Source organism: Carassius carassius, chromosome 27 (genome assembly GCF_963082965.1).
Source record: "Carassius carassius chromosome 27, fCarCar2.1, whole genome shotgun sequence".
Lineage (NCBI taxonomy): Eukaryota > Metazoa > Chordata > Actinopteri > Cypriniformes > Cyprinidae > Carassius > Carassius carassius.
This window is the reverse complement of record NC_081781.1, coordinates 18,872,943-18,900,899: the sequence shown is the minus strand read 5'-3', so window position 1 is coordinate 18,900,899 and position 27,957 is coordinate 18,872,943. Positions and strand designations below refer to the sequence as shown.

At 34.3% G+C, this 27,957-nt stretch overlaps 4 protein-coding genes across 4 annotated transcripts; all 4 read right to left on the bottom strand.

Moving 5' to 3' along the window:
- Nucleotides 1-1,848: 1,848 nt before the first annotated feature.
- si:ch73-74h11.1 (desmoglein-2.1) lies at nucleotides 1,849-12,007 on the bottom strand. The gene is made up of 14 exons (XM_059513055.1): nucleotides 11,811-12,007; nucleotides 10,470-10,577; nucleotides 9,363-9,521; nucleotides 9,107-9,245; nucleotides 8,723-8,892; nucleotides 8,485-8,619; nucleotides 8,185-8,370; nucleotides 6,312-6,982; nucleotides 5,868-6,010; nucleotides 5,282-5,503; nucleotides 4,944-5,183; nucleotides 4,736-4,854; nucleotides 4,307-4,633; nucleotides 1,849-2,893 (listed from the first exon to the last, which is right to left on the bottom strand). Exons 1-14 carry the CDS (start codon nucleotides 11,865-11,867, stop codon nucleotides 2,021-2,023), a joined length of 3,549 nt encoding a protein of 1,182 aa, XP_059369038.1. The 5' UTR covers nucleotides 11,868-12,007; the 3' UTR covers nucleotides 1,849-2,020.
- Nucleotides 12,008-13,377: 1,370 nt separating this feature from the next.
- On the bottom strand, nucleotides 13,378-18,115 carry LOC132106952 (uncharacterized). The gene is made up of 2 exons (XM_059513071.1): nucleotides 17,852-18,115; nucleotides 13,378-15,166 (listed from the first exon to the last, which is right to left on the bottom strand). The coding sequence occupies exons 1-2, from the start codon at nucleotides 18,107-18,109 to the stop codon at nucleotides 13,964-13,966; spliced, it is 1,461 nt and encodes a 486-aa protein (XP_059369054.1). The 5' UTR covers nucleotides 18,110-18,115; the 3' UTR covers nucleotides 13,378-13,963.
- Nucleotides 18,116-18,134: 19 nt separating this feature from the next.
- LOC132107430 (desmoglein-2.1-like) lies at nucleotides 18,135-21,145 on the bottom strand. Its single transcript, XM_059513638.1, has 8 exons — nucleotides 21,015-21,145; nucleotides 20,302-20,487; nucleotides 20,013-20,126; nucleotides 19,783-19,955; nucleotides 19,381-19,523; nucleotides 18,886-19,107; nucleotides 18,436-18,675; nucleotides 18,135-18,322 (listed from the first exon to the last, which is right to left on the bottom strand). Exons 1-8 carry the CDS (start codon nucleotides 21,108-21,110, stop codon nucleotides 18,135-18,137), a joined length of 1,362 nt encoding a protein of 453 aa, XP_059369621.1. The 5' UTR covers nucleotides 21,111-21,145.
- Nucleotides 21,146-21,253: 108 nt separating this feature from the next.
- LOC132107429 (desmoglein-2-like protein) lies at nucleotides 21,254-26,173 on the bottom strand. Its single transcript, XM_059513637.1, has 5 exons — nucleotides 25,915-26,173; nucleotides 22,841-22,963; nucleotides 22,026-22,181; nucleotides 21,554-21,695; nucleotides 21,254-21,426 (listed from the first exon to the last, which is right to left on the bottom strand). Exons 1-5 carry the CDS (start codon nucleotides 25,966-25,968, stop codon nucleotides 21,254-21,256), a joined length of 648 nt encoding a protein of 215 aa, XP_059369620.1. The 5' UTR covers nucleotides 25,969-26,173.
- Between the last annotated feature and the right edge of the window lie 1,784 nt (nucleotides 26,174-27,957).

Sequence of the window (27,957 nt, the reverse complement as noted above, 5' to 3'; positions counted from 1 at the left end):
GAAAAAAAAAGACTTTCGAACACTACAAGTAAGAGACAAACAGTTTAGACCGAATTGATTCAATAGAATGAACCAGATGTTACATTGCAACAAGCGTGAGAGGTTTAACAGATGCTACACATGATGGAGGACAATTCACGGACATGAAGACAGAGAGACAAAAGGTGAGTGCACCCAGCAACTGTGCGACCTAATTTCTAAGATGCATAGCTTATATTAATAGTCTTATGAGAATATGCCAACTTAATGTAAGATCATGTTGCTTGTTTACAGTCTCACAAGTTTGAGCATGACTAGGAAATTGTCCCAAAACAGCTTCCATTTTGAATTGGGCAAAGCGTGGGAATTGGACTCCTTGTATTGGTTTTAAATCACAAAATCTTAAGTTTGCTGAAAAAGGTTCAGTTGAGCTGTCGTTCTCATTCTTCAGCTCATACCCTGTGGCGTGAGGACTCTGTTGAAAGCTAGTTGCAAATTTATGGCCTCATTCGAAAACTGCTGGTAAGGCAGGTTTCGGCAAGTAGCATGAAAGGAGAAAATGTGTGTTTTTTTTCTTCTTTTTTTTAACTGCTCTTCAGGGTTAACAAGAAAACTGTCAAGCTGACAACACGGCTCAAAGCAGTAACAAATGAAAAACAAGACTCTGCAGAATGGAGTGTTAAAGGAGTTTATTATTACTGTCAAAAATCCCCATTATTAAAGATTTTCAGTAAGACAGAATAAATCACCAGTGGCTAATCACCAAAATGATCAGTATGTATGTAATTAAACAAGAAACCAGATTAGTTTGTACAAAAATACTTAAATAAAAAATAATAATAATAATAATTTTTCACAAACATTATATAACATGTTTTCTTTAATTTTGCAATAAGTCTGAGCCTTGTTATTTTATTGACGGTAAAAATAGAGAAATAACAAGAAAGGATCATGAGAACGGCAAGAGGATGGGATCAAGTCAGATTTACACTCTCATATCCTGGGTGAGCGTCTGGCACACACATTTTATTTTACAGTTTCATCCCACAGGCCATCTTCATCTGTAACACTTAGCTAACACACATAGTATTCTTTACTGATCATTGTCCCTCAAACGATACCTCCTTCAGCTGTCAGATCATCTGGAGACATGCACATCTCTCAATGTGAATGCAGATGAACCTTAAGGCCAGATTACCCAGATGGTGTCATACATACTTCTCTCTGACTGAATGAACAGTGCAAGAGAACTTTTAGCAAAGGACATTATTGACAATTAGTAACTTCTGCTGAAGAAAAAGCAGCTGGATTTTTAAGTTGTATTTCACAAGCTTGCTCTTTACTTTTTCTTGACATTCTTTGAGAGATAAGAAACCTTTTGCTTCAGGGTTAAACGTCTTTTGATCTAAGCTTATGATCTTATCTGTTCAGAAATAATAATAATAATAATAAAAAAAGATTATTTGCTTTTGAGTCACTTTGTTCTTGTCATGCATTGATTTCTTTTGACTCACAGACACTGACTGTGTCTTGGGAAGTTGTCTTTTATGCAGACATCAACTAAAACGGAAATTAATGAGTGACTAACTTGATGTTTTTCATAGACAGCAACAGCCACTCTTACGAAATACACTGTACTTCTGATGTACATTTTGATGCTAGCATGTTCACAAGTACAACTAATAAGCACAAAATATGTACTACTTAAAAATACTGGATGATCCATATTGGATAATCCAATATATGATCCAATATGTTATCTATGTTCAAAAGGGTCAGTATGTTTTTTTTTTGTAGGAATTTTTCTTTCTTCAGCAACAATGCATTAAATTGATTAAAATGTATAGTAAATAGTTTTCATTGTTTTAAAAAATATATATTTAAAAGAATTCTGTTCTTTTGAACTTTCCGTTCATCGAAGAATCCTGAAAAAACATTAATATCAACATTAATAAGAAATTTTTCTTGATCATCAAATCGATATGTCCGTCCGTCTGTATCTATCTATCTATCTATCTATCTATCTTGGATCTTCTCATATTTATTTAGATGGCGCAGTGTCTTTAGCTTGAGGCTTCACTTCTTTAGTACCCAGTGACTCAGCTGGTGTCTTCTTTTTCTTTTGTTTGCCCAGTGTTGGAACATCAGCAAGCAAGATTGGTGGTCTGCTGGTCGCCCCCTGCATTGGGTTCTCCTGAAAGTGGGTCTGCATTAGCAGTACGCCGCCAGGTGATCCGATGGGAGATGAGACAGGGCTAAATCCCAGCACAGTCTCCTGTTGCTGCCCTTCCATTTGCAGCTGTATCGGCTGATTAGCAGCTACAGGGGCTCCATTAATCACATACATTGCTTGTTGTCCTCGACTCAGAGTCGCATGTGAAATGTTTCCGCCTTGGAGGATCAAACCTTCCGTCCCAGGGTTTCCATTTATTACATACAAACCCTGATTGGGACTCTCAACAAAAACTGTGTTTGGTATTTGCTGCTCCACCAGGTAGTATAGAGGCTGCTGTTGCACAAAACGCAACTCACTTGCTTTGGCACTTGGAAGCGTGGCTGATTTATTAACCATCTCAACTTTGGTAACAGAGCTTTGCTGTACTTCTTGTGGAGGTGGGATGGTTTTGGTAACCTGGACATTGCTAGAACTGATGGAGCTCTCGGTTTTAAAGCTAGTTTCAACTGATTTGACTACTTGCTCAGTTTTGGAAGTGGGTACAGGAGGCTTCAGAGGATGGCATAGTTCCGCTAATGTAAGAAACTTTGACCCTAGGTTGTTGAGGAACTCCAGGTCATTGTCAGACTCAAGGAGGCTGCAACGACCAACAGAGCCAGCCGGGCTGCCTTGACCCTCATACTCATACAACAGAAGACCATCTTCCAGAGGAGGGTTCACTGCAAGACAGCTTGCTTTCTGCAATAAAGAATCAAATGAAAATATGTTGTCATTTAATCAGCCTCATCTATTCGTCATGCTAAACCTGTATACCCCTTTTTTATTGAACACAAACTAAACATTTTTGAAGAATATCTTGCAGTCTCAAGAAGAAAAGGAACAAAAGCTGTCACTGAGGAGATATATTTTCATCTTTGTACTCTTTTTACACCATATTACTACTATGAAATCACATTTTGGTACATAAAGTGTACATATTAGTACCTGAATAGTACATATATTATAGTATAGTACAATAGTATCTTTTTAAAAAGGGACCACCAGAGACAGCTTTTCTTTTTTCTTTTTTTCTTTTCTTTTTGAGATTGTGGCCACTTTTTTCAATGTAATGAAATTAAATGAGGCTGGAGTGTGCAATAAAAATGGCTTAGACTTACAAATTCATATGATAGATTTGTGTGATGAACAGACCACCAGTCAGTTTTCCATTACAGATTTGTGCAAAAGTTTTTTGATATGTCGATAAAAAACACATTGTGAATTCACAGTGCTTCCATTAACCGATGTTATGTGACTAAACATAATGTTTTCCTCCTGCGACAAGTCATGATGACAGATGTTGGAAGGTTTACATATATTGCAGTTACTGCACAAGCCATTAATTTGAATCTAAGGAGGCGCATGCATGTTTTTTTTAGTGAATTAGCACGGGGAGCCGCTTCTGGAACGCTTCTGAAATATGTTCAGCGCAGCTGGTATAAACACACACACTGACTAGTGTGCTTATGTTGGAGCCGTAATGCACCATGTACGTGTGCAGTGAAAATAATAGGTTTTCCTAATAATGAAAGCTCTTTCTGATGTAATCCTTTTCGAATTTCCTGAACACCTTATGCGTGTGAAAAAACTATTTGCGATATATCGAAGTTTTTGCAAAATGTATGTGTTTTTATTAGGTGTATTTTCAATTCTGGATTTCAAATTGTGTAATTTGAAGGGTAATGGAAACCTGGCTATTTAAAGGTAATCTTCCAGGCCAAAAGGGATCATTGATTCGGTGAGGTAAAATAAATCAAGAACCATTTGTTAATGAATCATTCAGATTTAGTAACCTGAATCAGCCGATTCACTGAAAGAGGCTTGATTTTAAAAGAACAATTTGTTAAAAAAAATTGCGATTTCCATTTAAGTGCCAAGAAGAACTTGGACAGATGTTCATGAAATAACATTCGAAAATGTAATTTGTTCCTTACACAAAAGCTATTGTATTATTTCAGAAGTAGCATAAGTTGTATGGACTACTTTTTAATGAGACTTTTATGGTGTTGATTTGTCTTTTAAAGCTTGGCCAAGATCCCCTTTTATGCTCCACAGAAGAAAAGTCATGCTAAGTTTTTGTATGAACTTAAATATAAATAATTAATTTCATACCTGAGAGAAATATTCATTGAGAAAAGCATCTCCCACTGCCATATCCTCATAAATATCTTGTTTTTCATATGTGAGTGATGTAGAGTAGAGAGCACTGTTGCGTTGGTTGGCTGTTGAAAAGGTGTTTTGCCGAGACAAAAACCTTTTGCTGTCAGTTTCGGTAAACCCTTTGTTTATTTCCTGGTTGAATGTTCTGCTTTCATTAGTGACACTTGCTTTAAAGGGCATTGATGATACATTGTTGGATACATAGTTGGAAACTGTTCCATCCGGGAACAGTTGTTTTTGGTCTATTGTAGCAACGGGACTGCTGAGAAGAGGAACCTCCTACAGTATACAAAATCATGTTGTACATGTTGTCAAACCGAAGTGTGTTTTATGACATAACACCAAGTTTGAATTTTAATTTTGCATCTGAATAAATTTTACCTTGTCCTCTCCTATGCCTTCAGTGTGATATGCAATGAGAGATTCTTTGGTGTAAAAGGGCAAATCTGTGAATTCCTTCACAGTCCCACACTGGCAGAAGATCAGGAGGAAAGGTGCTACTGAAAATGCAATGAACAAAGAGTTTTGAGCTATATGAGCTATAAGGAGGTCAAGCTGTATGAATGTGTTGAACACATGAGTAACTTACACAAGAGCAAAGCTGCACCACTGAGGAACAAGCCAATGGCTGGTATTCCTATTTTGAATGGTAAGCCACGCTGTGCAGCCAGTCTCGGCCCACATGAGCCTTTTTTCTCACATTTACAAACTTCTACCTCAAAGTTTTGGTTGTCTGGACAGGCCAGACCCTGAGCGTCTGAGATTTTCATTGCAAGCTTGTACATGCCTGGCCACAAAGCCTCCAGTGCATGAAAGCTTACTGTTGTTCCTACAAATAAGAGAGATTCACACTCTAGTAACTCAAATACATTGCATTTGAGTGGTAGTTGTGTTTTTACCAAAGTGTATAAACCGCTTTGTTTTTACCGTTTATAGGCACCATCTCCCATTTTCCAACACTTTCCTCTTCTATCAGAACAAATTGATAAGGAGCTCCATTTGGATCGGCATCCCCGTCGAAAGCCGTGATATTTACCACTTTATTATTATCACAAGTTTGATGATAGGTGCTGGTCAGTGCTGGGCAGTGATCATTTGAGTCCTCCACCTTTAATGCTATTGTCCCAGTTGCTGTCTTAGATGGCACATCTAGAAAAAAGAAAACATAGATCTAAACCTAACCTAATTATAAATAAATATTTAAATAACAATATTTAGATACTAATTAAGATTAGGTCTACATATTTACAGCATATTATTATTTCATTTGGCTATTTACCAATCCTATTTGCACGAAAATTACCCATCCAGAAAAAAAATATATATATATATTTGCAGTACTTACAAAATGCCCAATTAAGGACTGTCGAAAGAAGTTTAACAAGTTTAAGTAGTTGCTCTCTGTTTTTTTTTTATACTAAATGTTTGGCTGTCTGACAAATATTGGAGTTCATTATTCAATTCATCTTAGTGGAAAAAATAATTAAAAATGGCACAAAATTCTGATGCTTGCCTTGAGTCATGCAGATAATCTTCGCAAAGTAGGTTCCATTGACCAAAAACTTAGATTCTCGATCAGGAGCCTTTGTCAGTTTAATCTCAGCAGTTTCCTCATCAATGCTTAGCCAGTTTTCAGGATCATGACCTTTAGCATACCTGGATGTTCAATTAATGATGAAAACAATGACATAAATTTAACTGATCAAAGATTATTAGGCCTCTGTATAAACAAGCATAATGAAATCAATAAACTGTATAAATTATAGCAATGATGTAAATTAACAATATAATTATTTACAAATCAAATCAATCAATATGATTTTATCTCTCTATACATGTATATATATATATATATATATATATATATATATATATATATACATATATATATAAGCATTAATATGATTCATAATCCAAGGTAACCATACATTTCCTTGAAAAACTGATCAAAGCTCACCTCACATTTTCAGCTGGTTCTCCAGTGTCGCCATCCAAAGCAGCATACGTTCCCAGCACTATTGGGAAATCTTCATCATCTGGATCTTCTGACACTGGGAAGTCTTTCACAGAAGGTGAGAAGCTAGGACCGTCGGGTAGGTTGTTTACACTGATCTTAACTGGGTAACCTTTCCCAGCTGGTTTTTTATCAGGCTCAGAACCAGGTTTGCCAGATGGTTTAGTACCAGGTTTTGTTCCAGGCTTGACACCAGGTGAGGGGCCAGGCTTGGCTCCAGGCTTAACTCCAGGCTTGCCATCAGGTTTAAGCCCAATGCCACCACCTGCATCCACTCCCACATCCACTCCAGCACCCAGATCCAATCCAGCATCCAGTCCAGCATCTACGTCCAATCCAGCATCCAAATCCAGTCCAGCACCCAGTCCAGCATCCAGTCCAGCATCCAGTCCAGCACCCAGTCCAGCACCCAGTCCTCCTCCCAAACCTAAGCCTACTCCTAACCCTGCTCCCAAACCTGCTCCTGCCCCGCCCCCTCCTCCTAGGCCTGCGCCAGCCCCTAAATCCTTGTCCAAATTAACGTCCAGCTCTAGAGCACTTCCATTTATGAAAGGAGCTACATTCGAAATAACCAAACTGAGGTCCAATTCTTTTACCTTTTCAAAATCAACAGGCTTAGGAGAGGCAGATAGGCATGGGAAAGGAAAAAAGACAACATGATATAAATGAGATACATAAAAATTATTTTAACAGGAGATATCAAAGAATTGACTTTGAGTCTATGACACACCAAGAAAAAAAAATCTTGTTTAAAATTCATTCAAAAAGTTCTTAGAAGAGCTTATTATGGGTTTGAAAAACGTTTATACCATTTACTAGAAATGTTTCAATTTAATTACTTGAGTGAAAATATATTGTAGTGTAACTATCAAGTAAAAATGTTAGATTTTCTCACACCTTCATTACATATGAGAGTGTACATTACAATCATTATTTAAGTTTTTTAAAGTTTTTAAATATAGTATGTGACCCCCGGACCACAAAATCTGTTTTTTTTTTTAATTGAGATTTATACATCATCTGAAGAAATCAAAGCTAAATGAATAAATTTTCCATTGATGTATGATTTGTTAGGATCAGACAATATTTGGCCGAGATACAACTATTTGAAAATCTGGAATCTGAGGGTGCAAAAATATCTAAATAAAGAGAAAATCACAAGTTCCTAGCAATGGATATTACTAAACAAAAATTTTGTTTTTATATTTTTACGGTAGGAAATGTACAAAATATCTTCATGGAACATGATTTTCACTTAATATCCTAATGATTTTTTGGCATAAAAGAAAAATAAATTTTGACCCATACAATGTTTTTTTTGACTATTGCTAAAAATATACCCAAGCTATTTAAGACACATTTAAGGGTCACATTTTTGTCTTTTTTATATTTAGATAGAAGTTCTCTTATATCTTTAAAAGTAAAACATTTCTTTTTTAAAACATGAATTATTAATTCATAAATATAATTCCATTTTCGGAAAGTTATACTACATTACATTTTAAAACCATAATAGGCATATTTAAATATAACTATTAATAAGACGTGAGAAAATTGTATTACATATATGTTTATTTAAGATATCATAATAGATTACTTAAGATTTTCTATTCAAGAATTGCATTCCTAATGAGTTTTTTCTTATTATTTTCTTCATGATATCAGGACATTTTTTTACCATACTGACATACTGTATGAATTGCAATTGTTTTTTTAATTAAATTAATAGAAATGACAAATGTGTGTCACTGACCCCTCAACAAATAATATTATGAAAGGTTTATGTCCATAATAAAGAAAAGGCATTTGCAGGTACCTTGACCAGTTTTAGGATTCCCTCATTCGTTTTAGGGTCTGTTTCAATTGAGAAGAGGTTGTCTTCATTTCCTTTATGGATATCAAACACTGCCAGCCAGTTATCAGTGAATTCAAGATCCTTGTCCAGGGCTTTAATTCTCATGACAACCACATCAATCATACCTTCATCCACACTGCCTGAATACTAACAGAGATAAAGACGCCAAATGATAAATACAATTGATTTAATAAATACATTTATGTAATTGAATAATCCTGCCATTCACAGCTTGCAGGCAATGGTATTTTAAGATATTACCTCTTCTTTCTCAAGAGTGGGAACATTGTCATTTATATCCAAAATATGAATTTGAACAGTGCCTGTTCCTGTGTTGCCAGACGGCGCTCCGTTCATATCAACTCCCTGAACTATTAAAGTATATGTGTCGTGTCTCTGTAAAAGACAGTTGGTTATAAATCTGGATTTAAATGTATCATGTTGCATTTTTCATGAACTTTTTTTAATTTCATACATTGCCAGTTTTCACATCAGTTACCTCTCGATCCAGGGTTTTCTCCTTCACATAGACTATCCCAGTTGTTTTATCAATGGAGAACAAATGGCCAGATTCGGCTGGGGTTTGTCTTAAAATACTGTATGCTATTTTGGAATTAAGAGTGTCCGGTTCATCGGCATCAGTAGCTCTTATTTGCACGACAGGTGTTCCTGTAAAATTTAACATTTTTATAAAGTATATAGAATAGGGGACTGTAAGATAAGGGTAACAATTTTAGAATCTTATTGGAGCAGAAACTAACTATTAAATATTGTAATGTTATTTTTTAATTTAGAAACATTTATCCTGTTAGAACAGAGAATCTTGTGAGAACTTAAGGAAGTTGGGAAACATAAAAAGAGTATGGTAATAAATGCAACCCACCAATCTTGCTGCTTTCCCTCACAGATCCCCTCTGTAATCTGAATATTGGTGGGTTATCATTCTGATCCTCAACTTTGATCTTCAGCTCAATGTTTTCTTCTGCTATTGATCCGTTACGAAATGTCGCTATGCCAGTCAGCTACATAAGAACAAAAATGATATGCGTGTATCAAGGTCTCTTAATTTAGACATTATATCAATAATCATCTCATTTATATGTCTGTAATGAATTATCCAGAAGTGGGGCGCAACTCACATTGTATAAGGATGTTTTCTCTCTGTCTAGCAGGCTGGTGACCCTAACATAGCCATTTTCAGGATTGATAACAAACAAGTTGTAAGGTGCCTTGTCAGCGCCGTGACCTCTTAGTCTATATTCCACCATCTGCCAGTTAATATCTTTATCAGATCGGATCTAAAAAATAAAAAAAAGCAAAACAATATTGAGAATGCTTGTGAATACTGAGTATTTAAATATGCTAATGCAAATTTACATTATGCAAATATCAAGCAAAAAATAGGTGGCAGCCAGTCGATGTGAGGTTCAAGTAGTGATGACTGTCTTAAGCATTTCAAAATATGCAGAATGTGGTGTTTTATGTAGGATTTATCTCTAAATCTCTTTTACATATATAATTTTTTTTTTTTTTTTTTTTTTTTTTTTTTTTTTTTTTTTTAATAGGGACATGTGTGAACAATAAACCTGTACCACACTACAACATTTATAGCCAAGGCTAATTAATATATATATATATATATATTATTCCATTAATCCTATATATATATATATATATATATATATATATATATATATATATTGTTATATATATTGGTAAATGGACAAATTTACATGTTGCAAGTACCCCTGTTTGCTCAATAGAAGACATTGTCTTGTCTTGATGATGACCTTTTTGTTTTTTTTCAGTGGTATGAAAAAGTTATAGGAAATAGAGGCAAGCTAAAACACGTAATAAAGTTAAACTTTTAAAATACTATGTAGGTAAAAATTTTAATAAAATTTTAATTTAGATGAAATAAATCACAAAATATAAATGTACAAAATATGAAGATTGTAGAATAATTCCAGGTTTAACTGAAATACATTTTAAAAATTCTTATCATCTTTTGTTTTGCTGAGTCTCAGAAAGACATATTGAGCAGTAGGTAGGGCAGCTTATGAAACAGGTGAAAAGGTGAAGCTTTAAGAACCAGTAGATCCAGATCTCAAGTTTTTCAGATGATAGCACAAACAAGAAAAGATTGACATTAGGACCACCCTGTGCAAGCATATCCAAAATATGTCTTTGGGTTATGTGCAGTGTGGGGTGGGGGGTGGGGGATGTGGGAGCTGTAAAATGCTTACCTTTGCCACAAACTCCTCTTTTGTGTAGTCAATATTCTCATAAAGTCTTGTTGGTGGAAGAATCCACTCTCGTTTCCTTCGATTAGATCTGCTGCTGGCTCTCGGTGCCTAAAGAATTCGATTTTATTTGTATTTTTTTTCAGAATCCAGATCCACTTTTTTTTATATATATATATAAAATTGTATTGTCATCAAAACAAAGATAACATATACTAAGAAAAAAAGGTACAAAGCTGTCACTGGGGTGGTAGACAAAAGTACATATTAGTACCTAAAGTGTACATATTAGTACTTTTTGAGAGAGTGCCCCTTAGTGTAGAATTATCTAAATGTACTGTATATGAAATTCATATGAAGATCTTTGAGTTTTGTTCTACTCACATTTGAATGACCTTTTCACCCCTAGTGACAGCGATTTTATCTACAGTGTCAACTGTTTATGTTTGGAAGCTGTTGATGGCTGATGAAAATTTATCTAAATGCTATTTTTCGAGTGTACAAATGCTAACGATAATGGATTACTGTAACACTGGTGTACACCCTGTGAAAACAGTTCTTATGTATCCTTTTACATGCTTTCTCTCTATGCTTGTAAATGCTTTTGGGAATTATTTATGACCTGCCATCACGGCACTCCAGAGATGAGCACAGGAACTAATAGAATGGAAAAAGTCAGTTAAAATTGATCTGCTTGTCTAAAAACAACAGGTAATGCAGCCCATTTAAGCTATACATTTACATCTAAATTGTCCTTGTACTAACCAAACTATATATAGTGTATATATATATACAGTATATATATGTAAACCGTTCCTCTTTACTGTAAACTGACCTAGTACACATTTTTCCAAGTATATGCTGAGGTATATGCTGATGCTGTAGCATTAAGTGCAGGTTTAAACTTGAAACTATGCTGCCCACAGGCGTTTTTCATATTAACAAATTGTAGATGCTTCTGTCTTCCAGTGCTTAAAATAGCAAAAGGCCTCAACAATTAGTGACTATTACAACACTCATTTTACTATTGTTACAGTGTTGTGGCTTGCTTTATAATATGCAAGGGTATAACAATGTGAACACAAAATAATCAGATCAGACTGAATTGATCAGACCAAATCTATCCATTCAACACTCTCATATTCAAAAGCTTTAAAAAAAATTATTAAATAAATAAATAAATTGTTTCTGCTGAAGAAAACAAAATAGTTTTAGGATTTAATGTGATCAGAAACAGCAAGCGAGTGTGCATAGTATGTATATTACCTGTAATTATTGCATTTGCTTAAATATGTGTAAAGAAACAGTTTATGCCAAAACACTTGTTGGTTTGATGTCACTTACCACAATCCTGCACAGAAGCAGGACCAAACATATTCGTCCAAGCCAAACGGGAGACATGAGAGCTGTAGGTCAGATGGAATCAGTCAGTCCTTGTTTCTCGTATCTTCTCCTGTCCTCCTTCGGTCTCAGTCGTGACCTGTTGATCAGAGCTGTGCTTGTGCAGAGGGTTGGAAATGGGGGGCAGGTTACTAATTACTTTTTGGGTGGGGCATCTGGAAAAGCACTTTCTCTTGCACACACCCAGGCATGAGACTTTTCTGCTGTGGAGGAGCCCCCTACCACCTCTCCCTCCACTCTCTGCTTTTATTCACTCTTTGAATAAAGCAAGCACTAAATTAACATATTCCAATTTCATTTAATATAAAAGAAGGCAATACAACAGATTTAAACTGTAAACTGAAAATATAGTGACTGTGACAGCTGTCTGTGAGATTGTGTAAGTGTGTTTTAACATGAAAACTATAGTGTCCCCAGCAAGGATTTAGATACTTAAACTTAAAATGTAGAAATATCATTGTGTATACTGCAAAAAATAAAAAATAAATCAACCAAATGTAAATCTTTTTGCTATGAGTTTTAGCAAGGTGATATTTATTGGCTGTATGAAGTCAGTTCTCCTCAAGAGTAACCAGAGGTTACATTACCTATCAATGTGTTCACAAATGTTTGAAATACACAAAGTCCCATAGTATTTCAGTATTGAGCACAGTTTTATCATTTAGAATCGGACAAACTTATTTTAAGTTGTTTTGCCTGAAAAGCAATATTTCATTCAATCAATTTGCATTTGGTTTGATATTTTGCTACATTATGCACAAACAATTATACAGTTTTTAGTGTAGCTTATGTGTTCAAATACTTTTCAGTTCCACTAAAAAGATCGGCAACACTTTAAAGAACTTTGAGAATTCACCTGTGCTACAAGTTCATGTGCTACACCTCTCACTGAAATGCAGTATGCCCCAAGCAAAACATAAAAAATAAGGAAACATCTGACCAGGGGTGTGGTTCCAAAAAGCATAGTTGGCTAACTATGGTCATTAGTTCCATTGAACTCTGTTGGTCACGACGTGACTTGCGAATATAGTTTATTTTGTGAAATGCACCCCAGTGTAACATCAATAAAGTTTCATACCACTAGAAAGTGTGAATCACAAAAAAAAATCAATCTAGCCATATTGTGTAACATCATATTTAATATTTGAATCTTTTTATTTATTTATTGCTTTTATAGTGGTGCAGCAGTAACAATAGACGTAAAAGCTTCTGAATGCACTGCTATGCAACGCACAACACACATAATTAATGTACATTAAACCTGGAGTTATGCTCTGAATAAATAATTAAGGAGATGTTTGCCTAAATAAGCATAAATCTAATTATAGACCAATGTATAGAAAAATCTAATATCTTTATCTGGGTAGCATAAGAATTTCATGGACTGCTTTTTTGTCATTATAACCATTCTTGCTCACCCCAACATTCTGTTCATGAAATGGCTTAAAAAGGCTTAAATTGGCTTTGAACAAGACAACAATGTAAAAAAAAAAAAACAAAAAAAACAATGACCATCTTACAAACAACTTAACATTACATTAAGTTTTTAATCACAGAGTAGTAGCCCACAGTCATACCTTCACTAATGACAAAAATCCCAAGAGAAACCACATTTTGAAATATTGAAAGAAATGTTAAGTAGTAGTAACTGTGGTATGAATTCCAGAGGACATAACATCGACTCCTCCCTGTTGTTCACAGTAATGCAAATATAATGTAAGTCCATGGAATCGTGTGACTGAACCGACTAATAATAATCAACACTCATTTTAAATTAATCACCTTTATAATAAATATAATAATATTTGATTACAGGATTTACAGAAAATAAGAGCTTTAGAATACATTAAATATGTATTGTTAATCAAGTTATTTATCTTTAAAAATATTGGCCTTGAAATAGGTACAGACCACCCAGGCCAAATAATATTGAAAATTTTACAATTCTTAAAAATGCTCATACTCACTTATTGTTGTCATTTTAATACTAAATACTTCTAATTCAGCTAATGTTTAAAATAGTTTATGTTTTTCCCTGCGGACAATCCCATCCTGAGAATTAAAGAGGTATTAATGCCACTAGACCAAAAATTAGATCACTGCTCAATGTTCCACTGCCCATTTGTTGCATGTCCTTTGGATTTTGGCATCATAACCATTGAAGTCAGAACTCTGGACACTGTAGAACGGAATAACTGTCTGTTTGCTGCCTGTGGAAGTTCCACTGGACTAAGTACTCCTGAACTCATGGCAAGTGGAAGCTGACTTGAACCCTCTAGAATTGTGGGACCACTAACCAATTGTCTGATCTGTCCACCTTTCCCTGATACAATGTTCTGAACACCATTTACTAATAGCTGACTGTTATTTATCTGTCCAGTTTGAACTTGAGGCAGTCCCACTAGGTTTGGAGTTCCTGCATTCATAGACATAGGATACTGACCTGGGCCTGCAGCCAGTAAATTACCTCCACTAACAGGAGCCTCTAGAATAGAATGACCACTAACCAGCAGTCTACTATCTACACCTTCTTTTGAAGCACTCGGGTAAGGACCACTTACTAATAGCTGGCTTTTTACTCTGCCCTGCCCGTTCTCTCTTAACATCTGCAGTGAAACAATTCTATCTAGTTGTTGCTGTGGCATTACTACAAGGTTTGAAGTTGGTGCAAGGTTTTGAATTGCAGCAGGATTAACTTCTCCTAAACCTGTGGTAGTCATGACTGGATTTTGAGGTCCAATATGTGAGTACAATACTGAATCACCAATAATGTTGTTTGATAGAACAGCCTGTTGTCCACTACCAAAATGTTCAAGTGTATGGCCGTTACCTTGAGTCAGAAATCTCCCAGCTTCTGAAGTTCCATTAATTATGTACACACCTTGGCCAAGCCCATTCTCTGACAGCAAAACATTGCTTGCCATTGGCTGGTTGAATACATAGTACATAGGCTCCTGTATGACAGTCCCCTGATTAGGTTCAGGTTGGACAAGTGGGGATTTAACAGGTATCTCCTCGGGACTGGGCTGAACGATGTTGGTCATGTGACTTGAAGATGCAGCTGCATTTGGTGTTATCTCACCAGTATTAACAATAACTTTTGGGTCAGTCTGTCTGAATCCACACACCTCAGCCAAGGTGTTGAACTTTGAACCCAATTTGTTCATAAACTCCAGATCATCATTAGACTCGATGAAGCTGCAGCTCTCAATGGAACCGGTAACAGATCCTTCACCCTCATAATCATAATGCTTCAGTCCTTCCTTTGGTGAATCATTCTCTGATATAAACATGGAATTCTGCAAAAGAATGAGGAGAAGTGTCATTCTACTTTGAATTTCATTCAGGTTTAATTCATAAAGGGATAGTATATCCCAAAAGTTATTTTATCATTGACTCATGTTGCTCCAAATCTGTGTGGCTTTCTTTCTTCTATGCTTTTCCAAGATGTAGATTAGTTTGTTTCTTCTTCTGAAAAGATTTTGAGAAATTTAGCATTACATCACTTCTGCACCAATAGATCATCTGCAGCAGGGCAGGGCAAGGGCAGTGACCCCCCGTCAACAAGCATTGCCTCCCTAAATTTGGATTCATGTCACACCAAACCATTTTGGGTGAAATGTGCAGTTTTTCCTGTAAACTATATATATATATATATATATATATATATATAAGAAAAACATCAGCTGCTAAATTCAAACCTGCATTCAAATCTGTATTCACTGGCTGGCACAGAGCCAGAGACACACACGTTTTTTAAGCACTGCGCATTATAACCAATCACATATGATTCCGTTGAGCTTATAAATGCAAGGACCAATCAAAGGCGTTCAGATGAGTCATCGCTGAAACGCTGTTTCGTCACCGTGCGAGCTGGCTGGCTGAATTCTCTCATCAGAAACAACAAAGTAAAGATGTACGAATGTAAGTAAGATATTCATTTTTTTTGTGTAATCTGCTTTAGAGATTATTATGGGAGTTTTTGAGAGTGCTTGAACTCGGTAGCCTAACTACGTCAGACTTCGTACTTCTGCTCAATTTCAGTTAGCTTCTACTCAGTCAGAGATAGCAAACAACAAATCTCCCAGTGATGTTGTGGCCCTACTGTGGACAGGTTTTGGGAAAAGTTTAATTTATCAAGTGTTACCGATCATCAGTGAGAAACTTGGGAGGCCAAAATTCCGGCAAGGCAATAAATGTGATATTGCCCCCCTTGGTTGCACTCATGCAGGATCAGGTTAAGGAGGCAGCAAAACTCACTCGATTTTGTTTTCACAGCATATCTGTGTTTACTGCAGAAGTTTGAGGCGGTTGAGCCGGCGCATAACACACACGCATAACCAAATGTTATGTGATAGGCTCACGGCCCGTGAGTCAAGGGTACACCAATGATTTTAAACTTCAGACAAGCGTGCCAATATATGTCAATTATGCCCTTCCAGACTCTGTCTACGAAGCGAAGCGAAGTAGAAGAGTTTGGTATTACCAGGCTATGAACTCGCTGTGCTGAAGTGAAAATGTTCTTTGATAATGTAAAGGTTTAAATTAAATTCAAATTAAATACAAAGTCAGCATATTAAATTATTCATGGAATGACACTTATATCCATTACTTAAGTAAAATTATGGATTTTTATGGAACGTTAATAGATTACAATTAGGCTACTTTTCCCATCGCCTATCAACTAAAGTAATCTATAAAGGTGTAAAATGTATTTACTTATAACATATTTAAGAATCAATATATTTTTTATGATATATTTTGGGAATATTTCAAATGAAAATAAACCAGTAATAAAACCCCTGCTGAAAAAAATAATAATAATTTAATAGATACGGGTTATAATTGGACTTGTTTTGGTTTTACTGGAAACCGTTATGAACCCTGTTGGTCACTACTGGAAATTGGTTGTTTTCTATTGGTGGCTTGTTAAAACCAATAAATCCTAATGGAATTTGTCCCAAAACACACTACAGAACAAAACTTTTTAAATGGTTTTAATGGTTTGTAATGTTTGTAATGGTATTTGTACCACCTCATTCCCCTCAAAAATGATGTCCCTGACACTACAATACAAAATTATTTGTCAAATGAATGAAACATGATAAAACATTAATTTTAGTTGAAATTGTTATAGATTATTTCTATAGATTGCAGTGATACATAACATGGTGAAAAATGACTGAATTAATAATATTTAAAGGTTAATATTTATAGGTTAAGATTATTTTTTTTAATTGTGCCCCCTAAAAGCACAAGTGGCCCCTTTCTGCCCCACTCCTCAGTTACTGTGGTCTAGAACCGCAACTGCTTTGCAGTGAATAGGTGCCATTAGGATGAGAGTCCAAACAGCTCATAAAAACTTCACAATAATACACAAGTAATCCACACACAGCAGCAGCCAATCAATTAACATATTGTAAAGGAAAAAGCTGTATGTTTGTAATAATAAAATCCATGTATTGTAACTTTATACCATTGCTTCTGGCCAAAATATATAATCCATAAATCCACAGATGTAGATCTGTGTTGGCCTGTCTCTGCTGATAAGCTGTGCTTGAACTGTGCATATTTCTCTCCTGATTCAGGCAAGATTACCTTTTCACTTCATAAATTGTATTTTAGCTTGAAGCAAGGATTTTAAGTTAAAAAACATCTCAATAATTAATTAATTTATTACAAACACGTAGCTTGTCACTTCACAAGATGTTAACTGATTGACTGATCGAGTTGTGTGGATTACTTGTAGGTTATTGATGTATTCATCAGCTGTTTGGACTCTCATTCTAATGTCACCCATTCACTCTAGATCCTATGGTGAGCAAGTGATGTGATACTAAATTTCTCCAAATTGTTAGGATGAAGAATCAAACCCATCTGCATCTTGGATGGCCTGAGAGATTTTATATTTTCTGCAAATTAAAATTTTTGAGTGAACTATTTCTTTAAATACACCTCAATACAAATTAAATAAAATCACATACATGTTCAAGGTATTTTTTTAGGAATGCATCAAGCGAGACTTGTTCTTCTTGCCACCTTGCAGAGTTTACCATTTTCATGTCATTGTAAAAGCCTCCAAATGCACTCGTCTGCATAATGTTATAATTGTTATTTACAGCATGGTTTGACCAGGGGACCGGAATTTCATCTGCTGGGATATTAGAGTTTGCTGCCACCATTCTTAAAGGTTCTTGGCATAATTTTATTTTATTGAGACATTCATTTGGTGGGATTTTCATCTGAGGAATATCAAGAGAAACGGAATCAGTTGTCACATGATATAAGTGTTTTACTCTTGTAGTATAAGCTGTGCAAGATCATGAAGGGATTTTTTACCCTCTCCATTGCTTTTCCTTCTGTGCAATAGGAGATAAGATATTGCTCGGTTTCAAATGGCATTTCAGTAAAATGTTTTCCATGATTCTCACATTTTATGATGGCCATGGGCACCACTAAAAATAGAAAAAGACAAACAAACAGATTTAAAACGCGTGTCTGTTTTACAGTGTTACCACCAATAATAAATGTACAGTATTACACCACAGCAAAGTAAACTCATGCTCACAGATTAGACAGAGGAATCCTAGAATTAGGAAACTAATTCCTGCTGCTCCAAAACTGGCTGATGTAGTGCGTATAGCCGCCACTTTTGAACCACAAAACATTCCTTCAGAGCAAGTGCAAACCTCTAAATGGAGGACTTGCTCATCAGGGCAGACCAGTCCTTGCTTGTCTCTGATCTCCATGGTAACTTCATAAAAACCAGGCCATAAGTCATCTTCAGCGAGCAGTGAAGCACTTACATCTGTAGAGGACAGGAACAGTGAGAGACTTGACTATTATTTTACAATGATCAAAAATGGTTATCATCTTCTGTATATATGGTATGATTGTTTTCAGTTTATTGTAAAAAAAAAATAATAATAATAATTTTAGATCACTAGGATAGTGTACATTTGTTTCATAATCCAGAAACTTGCAAATAAATAATATTATCTATATTATTTGGTATTACCATTTATTTGCTGCAGGTTCCATTTGCCCTTTGTCTTCTCTTGTATCAATCTGAACTCTAGTGGAGCTCCGTTGGGATCTGAATCTCCATCTTCTGCTGTGGCATTGACCATGCTGGTATCACTGCAGACAATCTGCACATTATTAAGGAGTTTGGGGCAGTTATCATTCAGGTCCTCCACCTGCAAAGCTATAGTCCCTGTAGATGTCTGAGAGTGCAGTTCTAAAATGTATAACAAACAGAAAACACGTTACAGTTAATCTACTTAAATCATATTTTACTGTTTCACATGCACACTCATTTGCTACCGTTTAAAAACCATCCCAACATCATAATGTTGAAGAAATCGTACTGTGCGCAAAGGCTGGTGACTGTCCTATTTGTGTAAATTGTCAATAACGCTAATGAAAAAAATCTATTTTAGGTGTGTCCAATCATTTAACTAACAGTGTAAATATTCCCAACACAATGCTCTGACTTGTTGCTCATACTAACCATCTGTAATGCAGAGGATCTTGGCATAGTAGGTCCCATTTATCACAAATGGAGACTCACGATCTGGTACCTTGTTCAATTTGATCTCAGCCGTATCCGTGTCAATAGAAATCCAGTTGTCAGGGTCATATCCTTTTGCATATCTAAACAAACATGGACCACTAAATTATTGCAATTCTAAATTCTACTTTTGGTTTAGCAGTTTGAAGGATGGAGGTTTATAACATAAAGATTCTGAATAGTTATAAACCTCAAATATAGTATTCAGACAAATATTGTAAAACTGTATAATGTCAAGGTGTATTAATGCTTCTACACGTTTGATATGCATGGCTTGAGTTGTTATGTACTGTACTGCATATTCTAGACTTTATTTTCAAGAAATGCTTAGAGAAAACTTACTTGACTTTTTCTGCTGTTTTGCCTGTGTCTTCTTCTATAGCAGTGTAGGTGTCAATTACCCTTGGAAAAGTATTTAGGGGGTTCTCAGATACAGATATAGGCTTGATCTTTGGCTTGAACTTTGGGCCTTCTGGTTTGTTTTTGACACTGATTTTTACTAAGTATTTCTTTTGCTCGGGGACACTGGAGCTTCCTCCAAAAAACATATGTTGACCACCTGCTCCAGAAGCTCCAGCTCCACCACCTGCTCCAGAAGCTCCAGCTGCACCTGGTGCTCCTGGAAGAGCTTTGTTTGCAACAACTAGATTCAGGTTCATATCAGATACTGACTCAAAGTCTACAGGCTAGTGGAGAGAACAAGGTGCAATTAGTTGCTCAAATAATAAAGTAAATTATATATAAATATATATAAAACATCCTAACCAATCTGTATGTAAACAGCACACCCTTATTACATTTCAGCCCTGATCTACTTGCTTCCACAAACTTCTTAGAACTGTGTACAAAATAAGCACTGACCTTGTTCAGGTACAAAACACCAATATTTGTCTTTGGATCAGTTTCAATAGAGAAACGTCCATCCTCGTTCCCAGAGACTATTTCAAACTCGGCCAACCAATTTTCTGTCCTCTCTTCGTCATTATCCAGAGCCTGGATCCTCAAAACCTCAACAGGTGCCTCATTCTCCTCAATACTGGCTGAAAACTATGAAACCAGAAAAAAAAAGTTTTGTGACCACTTTTTCTTATACTACAGCATTTAATTGAGAGGAATACTCTTGAGACCGTTTTTAAAGAATGTACTTAAGTGCAAACTGAATGTAATGTTTTCAGACACTGTCGCTGCATGTTATTATAATCAAGTACTTTACATGTTCTTTAGCGTTTGGTAGTCAAAACATCAAATTAAGTGTTCTACTTTAAAGCCAAGACAAAATGTTTTTAACAATTTAAATTACTTTTTTAAAAATGTACTTTAATGTAAAGCTTAATGTAAAGCACATTTATGTTAATTGTGTGAACGTTTACTTTCTTTAAATACACTTTAATATTATGTTAAATGCAGTTTAAAAAAAAAATAATAATAAAAAAATGAATAAATTAAGTACACTACAAGTACACAGTGAATACAGTTAAACAATTATTTTTCACAAGGGTATTAAAAAAAGACTTTCATGTAAAAAATGTGAGCTCCTGACTATTCAAGTTACATTAACCAATGCATATAGTCACCTCATCCTTTTCCAAAGTAGGAATATTGTCATTGACATCCAGGATATCTATAAATACAGTGGCTGTAGCAGAATTTCCTTCAGGGCTTCCATACATGTCAGCAGCTTGCAGCGTAAGAACGAAAGAACTGTGTTCCTGTTCAAGAGAATGGGAACTTGAACATCCAGACAGTTTGGTGGTAACTTTGAAACCACCAACACTCAAGCTCAAATATCAGTATAAGTAGTAACAAATACTAGTTACTCTCTGTCAAGTGTTGAGCTGTTCACATAGATTGTTCCATTGTTTTTGTGAACAGCAAAGAAAAGCGTGCCATCATTTGGCTCTTGCTGGATCAAGCTGTACGCTATCTCAGTGTGAGGAGTGTTCGGCTCATCTGCATCTTTGGCCACAACTTGTGTTACAAAGGTAGCTAGAAAAGAGAGCTATTACAAAAACAAATCTTTCGCACAAGATCTTTGAGGTGAATGATTGGTCATTCCTAATTTCAGAAAATCAAACAGTTTTTGACAATAGAAATGCAGAAACGCCTGGCTCACCAACTGGGCTCCCCTCATAAATGCTGCTTCGGTCTGGCTTGATGAAAACTGGTGGGTTATCATTCTGGTCCTCCACAACAACGTTGATTTTAATATTATCTTCAGCTATGGTTTTGTTAGAATACCATGCAGTGCCAATAAGCTACAAAACAAAAAAAATGCTTATAAATATACTGTAGGAAATGATGTTTGTATTAACTAGAAAAAAATCTGTCTGGAGTTTGTGGATAGTAAACAGTTTATTAGAAATGTATTGATATGGTATAATTAACTGTAGTCAACTCAATTGTCCAAGTTGTCAATTAGTAAATTTCAAGTGGACTAAATTTAAAATCTATAGGCAGCAAAAACTTTTTTTTATTCAACTTTTTCTCAGAATCTTAAAATATAGACGTATAGCCTTTGTGAAAGTCTACGGTATAACAAATGATCTATACTTTGTCTCTTAAATCTATATGTTTGTAATCCTCACAGTGTAGTATTGTCTCTCCTCACGATCCAGGGGCCGTGTAATGTGAACCAGTCCTTTGTATGTGTCTACTACAAAGTAACCAACAGGTGGCTGGTCGGCCCCTGGTCCCCTTAGAGTGTAGTGTAGCTTCATGGTCTCATCATTGTCTGATCGGATCTGAGAAATGACACATTGCATGATTAGACTGCTGTCATCTAAAGAGGAGTGTACAAGTTGATAATAATACAAAAATTAGTATCATAAATAATTAATATCATTCAAGAGTCTAACTGATGTGTTAAAATGACATTCAGTTCATATTACTAAGCATTAACTGATTTTAATGACCAAAATGATGATATTTATCTCTGCACAGTCCTGTTACCACATAGTTTTTATAACTACACATTTTTTAAAGACACTGAAAATAATGATTCTGAACTGTGCCTGATTACTGAACTAAGTTATGTTTTGTGTTAATACCTTCCTTTTGCTTTAACTCATCTTACTGTATGAAAAAGATCAAACAAATACTAATATTTTCATTAATTTATGTATAATAAATTACATTTGATCCTAAACCTAAGTGTGATACCATAATTTAGATACATTTTCAACCCTGTAGTCCTCTTATCTATATTCTAGTAGTAATAGTTTGAACTCTGTTGTGGAAAGCGCTGACAGCATGTCTTTTAATAGAAAAACTGATTTATTGTGTGAATAAATCAGAAATACTGAAAAACTTAATGTTATAATTGAAGATTGTACTAGATTGTAAAGTGCTGTACATGCAGTAAGCAGAGAGAATTGCTATATCATATGGTGTTATCTATTACCTTGCCAACATAGGGCAGATGACTGTAGTCTACATTTTCTTTAAACCGTATGGGAGGAACGACCCATTCCCTCTTCTGACGCTGCTTCTTTGAACCCGTCCAGCAGTCTCCAGTGCTCAATATCTGTTAAAAAATTTGAATAATAATAAATAATAATACAAAATTTAATTGAATGCACATTTGTATTATTTATGGCCTGGTGGTTAGGTTTTGCTATGTTTTTAACAATGATAAGTGGTACATATTTTGATAACTTTGTGCATTCAAATGTAAGACACAAATATTTAATACCCAAATTATCTGAATGCTGCCTTTTTTATTGTATTTTGCATTTTTGAGCTTAATATGAAAATAGAAATTTGAGAGAATCGCATGCCAATGACCAGAAGGCTGTTCTTATGTTAGAGCAACATAGTGAAACCTCATCATATTCTGAATGTAACCGAATGTATCAGATAGAACAACTATTTTTCAGGGAAGTGTCAGGATTGGACCTGTTTTGTCATGTGTTTCAGTTCCTGTTTTGCCTTATTTGGTCTGTTTCCTGTCCTTGTTTAGTCTGATTATTAGTTGATTCCCCACCGCTCTCTGTTCCTCATTATCCTGTCTTTAAAAACCCTAGTCCTTTCAGTTCTTGTTAGTCGGGTCTACCAGTTTCATATTTGTGGTTTCCTCCTGTTCTCCCTGTTGGAGTTACTCCTGTGTTGGATTAATAAAGACTACTTCGATTGTACTCGGCTCTGTGTTCCTTCTGAAAGCGTAGTGTGACAGGAAGTAAAAAGTACCAAAATGATAAGCTAATTTTAAAACATTTTACTCAATTATGGAGTCTAGCCAAAAGAATCCTTGCATATATTTTTTATACCTTGAATTATAGCCTATTTAAATATTTAAAAGTCAGCTATTTGCTCGCTTTTAGCAACCACTTTTATCCAAATCAACTTACAGTGCATTTGGTCTACACCCTTTTTTTTAAATCGGTGTTCAAATGTGTGTTTCCTGGGAATCGAAACCCACAATCTTTTGCGTTGCTAACAAAATTATTTTAATTATGTGACTCTGTTTGACAAGATGCTTCACTGAAACCTGAAACAGTTACAGTTCAGTAGCATCTGTTTGGCATGAACTGATTGTTGCCCATGTTCACACATGAGTCAAGTTTGTCCAACTTTTTATACATATATACAGTATATATATAAAGGTCATAGACCATATTGATTGACTTGTTACCAGTTAAGACAAAAATACTTAAAATTTACAGGGCCGTACACTCTCAGAGAGGTACAAAAAAGGTACCTTTTAAAAAGACTTTTGTACAAAATATTCTAATATTTAAAAAAGGGTTATATAATATAATATTATATATATATATATATATATATATATATATATATATATATATATATATATATATATACTACATGTAACGTGGTTGCACTTAATTAAACAATTCTCCATTTAAATAACTCATTATCTGCTAGGCTACTCTGTATTACTATTAAGAAGATTTCAAGTCAAGTCTGCTTTATTGTCAATTCTTCCACATGTACAGTACATACATACAGAGAATCAAGGTGCGTTACTCTCAGACCCCCGGTGCATACAGATAACATTAACAGTAGAGCCTAAAAATCTAGATCAAATATAAAATATAAGATACAACTATAGAATAAGGGAATGTAAAAAAAAGACATGTAACGAAATTAAAAATAAAGATAAATAAAGCAGCACAAGGCACATGGCAGATAGAATTTTAGTTAAAAAAAATGTTGTTTGTAGTTCAGATGCACTCATTTAAAGTTGAATGAGTGTAAAAATAAATACATAATAAAAGTAAGTAAAAAAGACTGAATCCAGTATTTGGTAATAATTTAACTAGAAATTTAGTTAGTCAAATGCAATAGGATTATGTAGCATTTTCTGGAAATAGTAAATATGCTCTGGATCCAAATGATTAGAATACAACATGAGGGTTTATCTCAACATTTACAAAAGCATTTTTACAAGATTGAAAGTTGTATCTGTTAACATTAGTTTTGTTGACATGCACAGAGAGATATTACAACTTACAGTTGTGCTTGAATTATTTTTTTGTTACTTCATTGGCGTATAGGTTTAATCATAAAAAACGAAGAAAAAAAACATCATCATCATCATCATCATAAAACTGTGATGTTACAATAACTTCGGTTCCTGTACATGATGTACGTCATTATATTATAGTAATAGAACAACCTTTGAAGTATTAACTTAATATTTCACATTAATTGACTTAAAATATAATATAATTGGAAACACTTTAAAATAAGCTCCCATTAGTTAAATTAGTTAAAACATAACACATTTAGGTCCATTTTGAACATGAAGAGAGCCATGAATTATACTATTTGCATAGTTTTTTTTTAGTAAGGAAACAAGTGTTTGCAAGTAATATAATATAATATAATATAATATAATATAATATAATATAATATAATATAATATAATATAATATAATATAATATAATATAATATAATATAATATAATATAATATAATATAATATAATATAATATTGATTGATTTTTATTTTTAAGACACAACCATATAAAAAGGCATCTTATATAAGATGGGGAATGTAAAAGCAGTAAAGACATGGGAATATCATGGTAACATAAAAAAAATAAAAAATACTACACTCATTGATGAGAAGTTGCTGATCAGATACAATATAGTTTAGCTGAAAAATATGACGGTATGACTTATAAATTACTATTATAAATCAACAATTCTTTGGAATCCCCCAAAAAATGATTGTTTTATGAGGGATAACGATACAATTATTAATTATTATTATTAAGAAAATGATCAAGATTTTTATAATGTATTAGTATATGTTGAAATAACAAGAACTAAGATTGATAAAAGTTTTAGAAGTAGTTTTTCATTGTTAGTTTTATTGTTAGTTCACGTTAACTAATTTTAACAAATGGAGCCTAATTGTACTCGTTGCCTGACAACTTTCCACAATATACTCTATCAGCCCGATTTCTGATACAGCATTTATGTGCTACATCCACATATCTGTCTACTCACCTGCACAGCGAGAAACAACAACAAGTTCAGAGCCAGCGAAGTTTGTGGAAACATCTTCTAAAAGAGATGACAAAAATCTGTGAGTGAGAGAGTTATCAGTGGCAGAGTTTATCAAACTGACAGTGTTTTTGGCACCACAAAATATAAGACCCGCATCTTTTGGTCCACCCAGAAAAAAAAAAAGCCTCATCACGTGCTTCTTCAAAGCTGCATTTATGTGTGTGAGTTGGGGAATGACATACTGTATTACCTAAGATCATGTTTCTGCATGAAAGACAGCACAAAGAAATTTAATAAATAAATAAACTTTTTACATTTATTAATCATTACTAAATTAATTACTGAATGATTAAACTTGAAAAAAAATATATATACATATATACATATATATATATATATATATATATATATATATATATATATATATATAATTTACTATGAGTTACTGAACAAGCAACACATTACTAAGTAATTGTTCTTTAGAAATGTTTGGGTGTTTTGAAAGTTGAGTTATATACATGAGTTATTAATAGTACAGTTCTAAAGAATTCCTCTTGTTAACATCCAACCCATAACAGCTAAAGGGGAAGGTTTGCCAAGAAACCATCTGAAAAACCTGATCAAATTAGATTTTGTTAAACTAATGCGAGGAATGCATCACATTTATGTCGTTGAGTTCTGAAGAAGAAACCTTAGATACTTTCTTTTTCCAAGGTAAAAGTCTTTGGATGTCATTAAAGAAATGACACGTTTTCTTTAGCAGATGTCTGTCTTTGATTTGAACAGCTTTTATAACTAATAGGTTCAAACACACAAAGTAGTTTCTTATGAAGTTACCTGACACTTGAATGTATTAGATTTTATTTAACATTTATTGACTCATCAAAGCCATTAAAAAAATAAATAAAAAAATCCCGTTCACTGAATTTATGAAGGCCATCCATAAAGGGACCTTTTAAAATCTCCATTGTCCATTTCTAAAATATAATACAGTAAGCAAGTCTATACAGTATACTGTGAAAATTAAGAATATATTTTTGCATTATTATTGCAGCTGGATGCAGTCATCGCATGGCAATGCGCGTTGGCTAGTTTAGTTTACACTCAAAGTGGATTGGTCTCTCTAAGAGAGATCCCATTACTGACATGACGTCTCCGTTCCCTGAAGACGGTTCCATGACGTTTTATCTCTAAAAATCTTAACTAACTTTTAAATTATTATTCTTTTTTTTTTCTTTTCTTTTTTTTTTCATTGCGGAAATGACTTCAACCCAGGATATTATCACATTAAAATATCTATTTTCCCAACGATAAAAATGAAGCATGGCAGAAAGTGTACTTGATTGATAAGGATTACTTACAGTGAAATTATCTGATAAGATTTATTATCTGATAAGAAGTCATTTGAGTTCTTTTGAGTGGCAGTTCCTATCGGATCGGATATTCAAGTGGAATACTAATGTTTGGGGACAATTACAGTGACCAAAATGCAGACAATCTCACATATTGTTAGCTTGATTCAGCGCCCTGCAAGTCATAAGCAGTGTCCCACATTTCAGTATGTCTATATTATTTTTAACTACTAGTATTATTATGAGTGATGGGAAAAGTTACTTTTAAAAGTAATACATTACAATACTGTGTTACTCCCTAAAAATGTAACTAATTAAATTTTTATGGAGAGTAATGTTATGTTACTTTTGAGTTACATTTCAAATTTGGGCAGGGCTTGCTTGTTTGTTTTTAATATAAAAATATAGTTCTTCTTTTACAAATGTAGAATGAGAAGAAAGTTCAACACTCTTTAGCAATAACAAAATTGAAACACAAATGTGTCATTTATGCTTATTAGTATGGTTAAATTGGATCATCAAAGGTCTGCAGCAAATACATTGGTTGATAAAATGGGATAAAATCCATAATAATGTTTGTCTATTTAACAAATTTAATTATTGCAGGTTTGTTTAATATTCTGAGTTTGCATTTTGAGGAATACTGAATCTATTTATGTGCAGATGAGTAAATACATGTTCATATTTAGTC

Coding starts and splice junctions, on each gene's coding strand:
- si:ch73-74h11.1 (XM_059513055.1), bottom strand. CDS start 11,867: ATGTCTCCCGTTTGGCTTGGACGAATATGTTTGGTCCTGCTTCTGTGC. Junction 10,578..11,810: donor TGCTTCTGTGCAGGATTGTG/GTAAGTGACATC, acceptor CGAATTCTTTAG/GCACCGAGAGCCAGCAGCAG. Junction 8,620..8,722: donor AGAAAACCCTGGATCGAGAG/GTAACTGATGTG, acceptor TGTCTTTTACAG/AGACACGACACATATACTTT.
- LOC132106952 (XM_059513071.1), bottom strand. CDS start 18,109: ATGAAAATCCCACCAAATGAATGTCTCAATAAAATAAAATTATGCCAA. Junction 15,167..17,851: donor TAAAAAAATACCTTGAACAT/GTATGTGATTTT, acceptor ATTCTTTTGCAG/AATTCCATGTTTATATCAGA.
- LOC132107430 (XM_059513638.1), bottom strand. CDS start 21,110: ATGTATGGAAGCCCTGAAGGAAATTCTGCTACAGCCACTGTATTTATA. Junction 19,524..19,782: donor AAAACAGCAGAAAAAGTCAA/GTAAGTTTTCTC, acceptor ATGTTTGTTTAG/ATATGCAAAAGGATATGACC. Junction 18,323..18,435: donor AGGATTCCTCTGTCTAATCT/GTGAGCATGAGT, acceptor TTCTATTTTTAG/TGGTGCCCATGGCCATCATA.
- LOC132107429 (XM_059513637.1), bottom strand. CDS start 25,968: ATGTTTCCACAAACTTCGCTGGCTCTGAACTTGTTGTTGTTTCTCGCT. Junction 22,964..25,914: donor TGTTGTTTCTCGCTGTGCAG/GTGAGTAGACAG, acceptor ATTTTTTAACAG/ATATTGAGCACTGGAGACTG. Junction 21,427..21,553: donor TTATGAGGGGAGCCCAGTTG/GTGAGCCAGGCG, acceptor TCTCTTTTCTAG/CTACCTTTGTAACACAAGTT.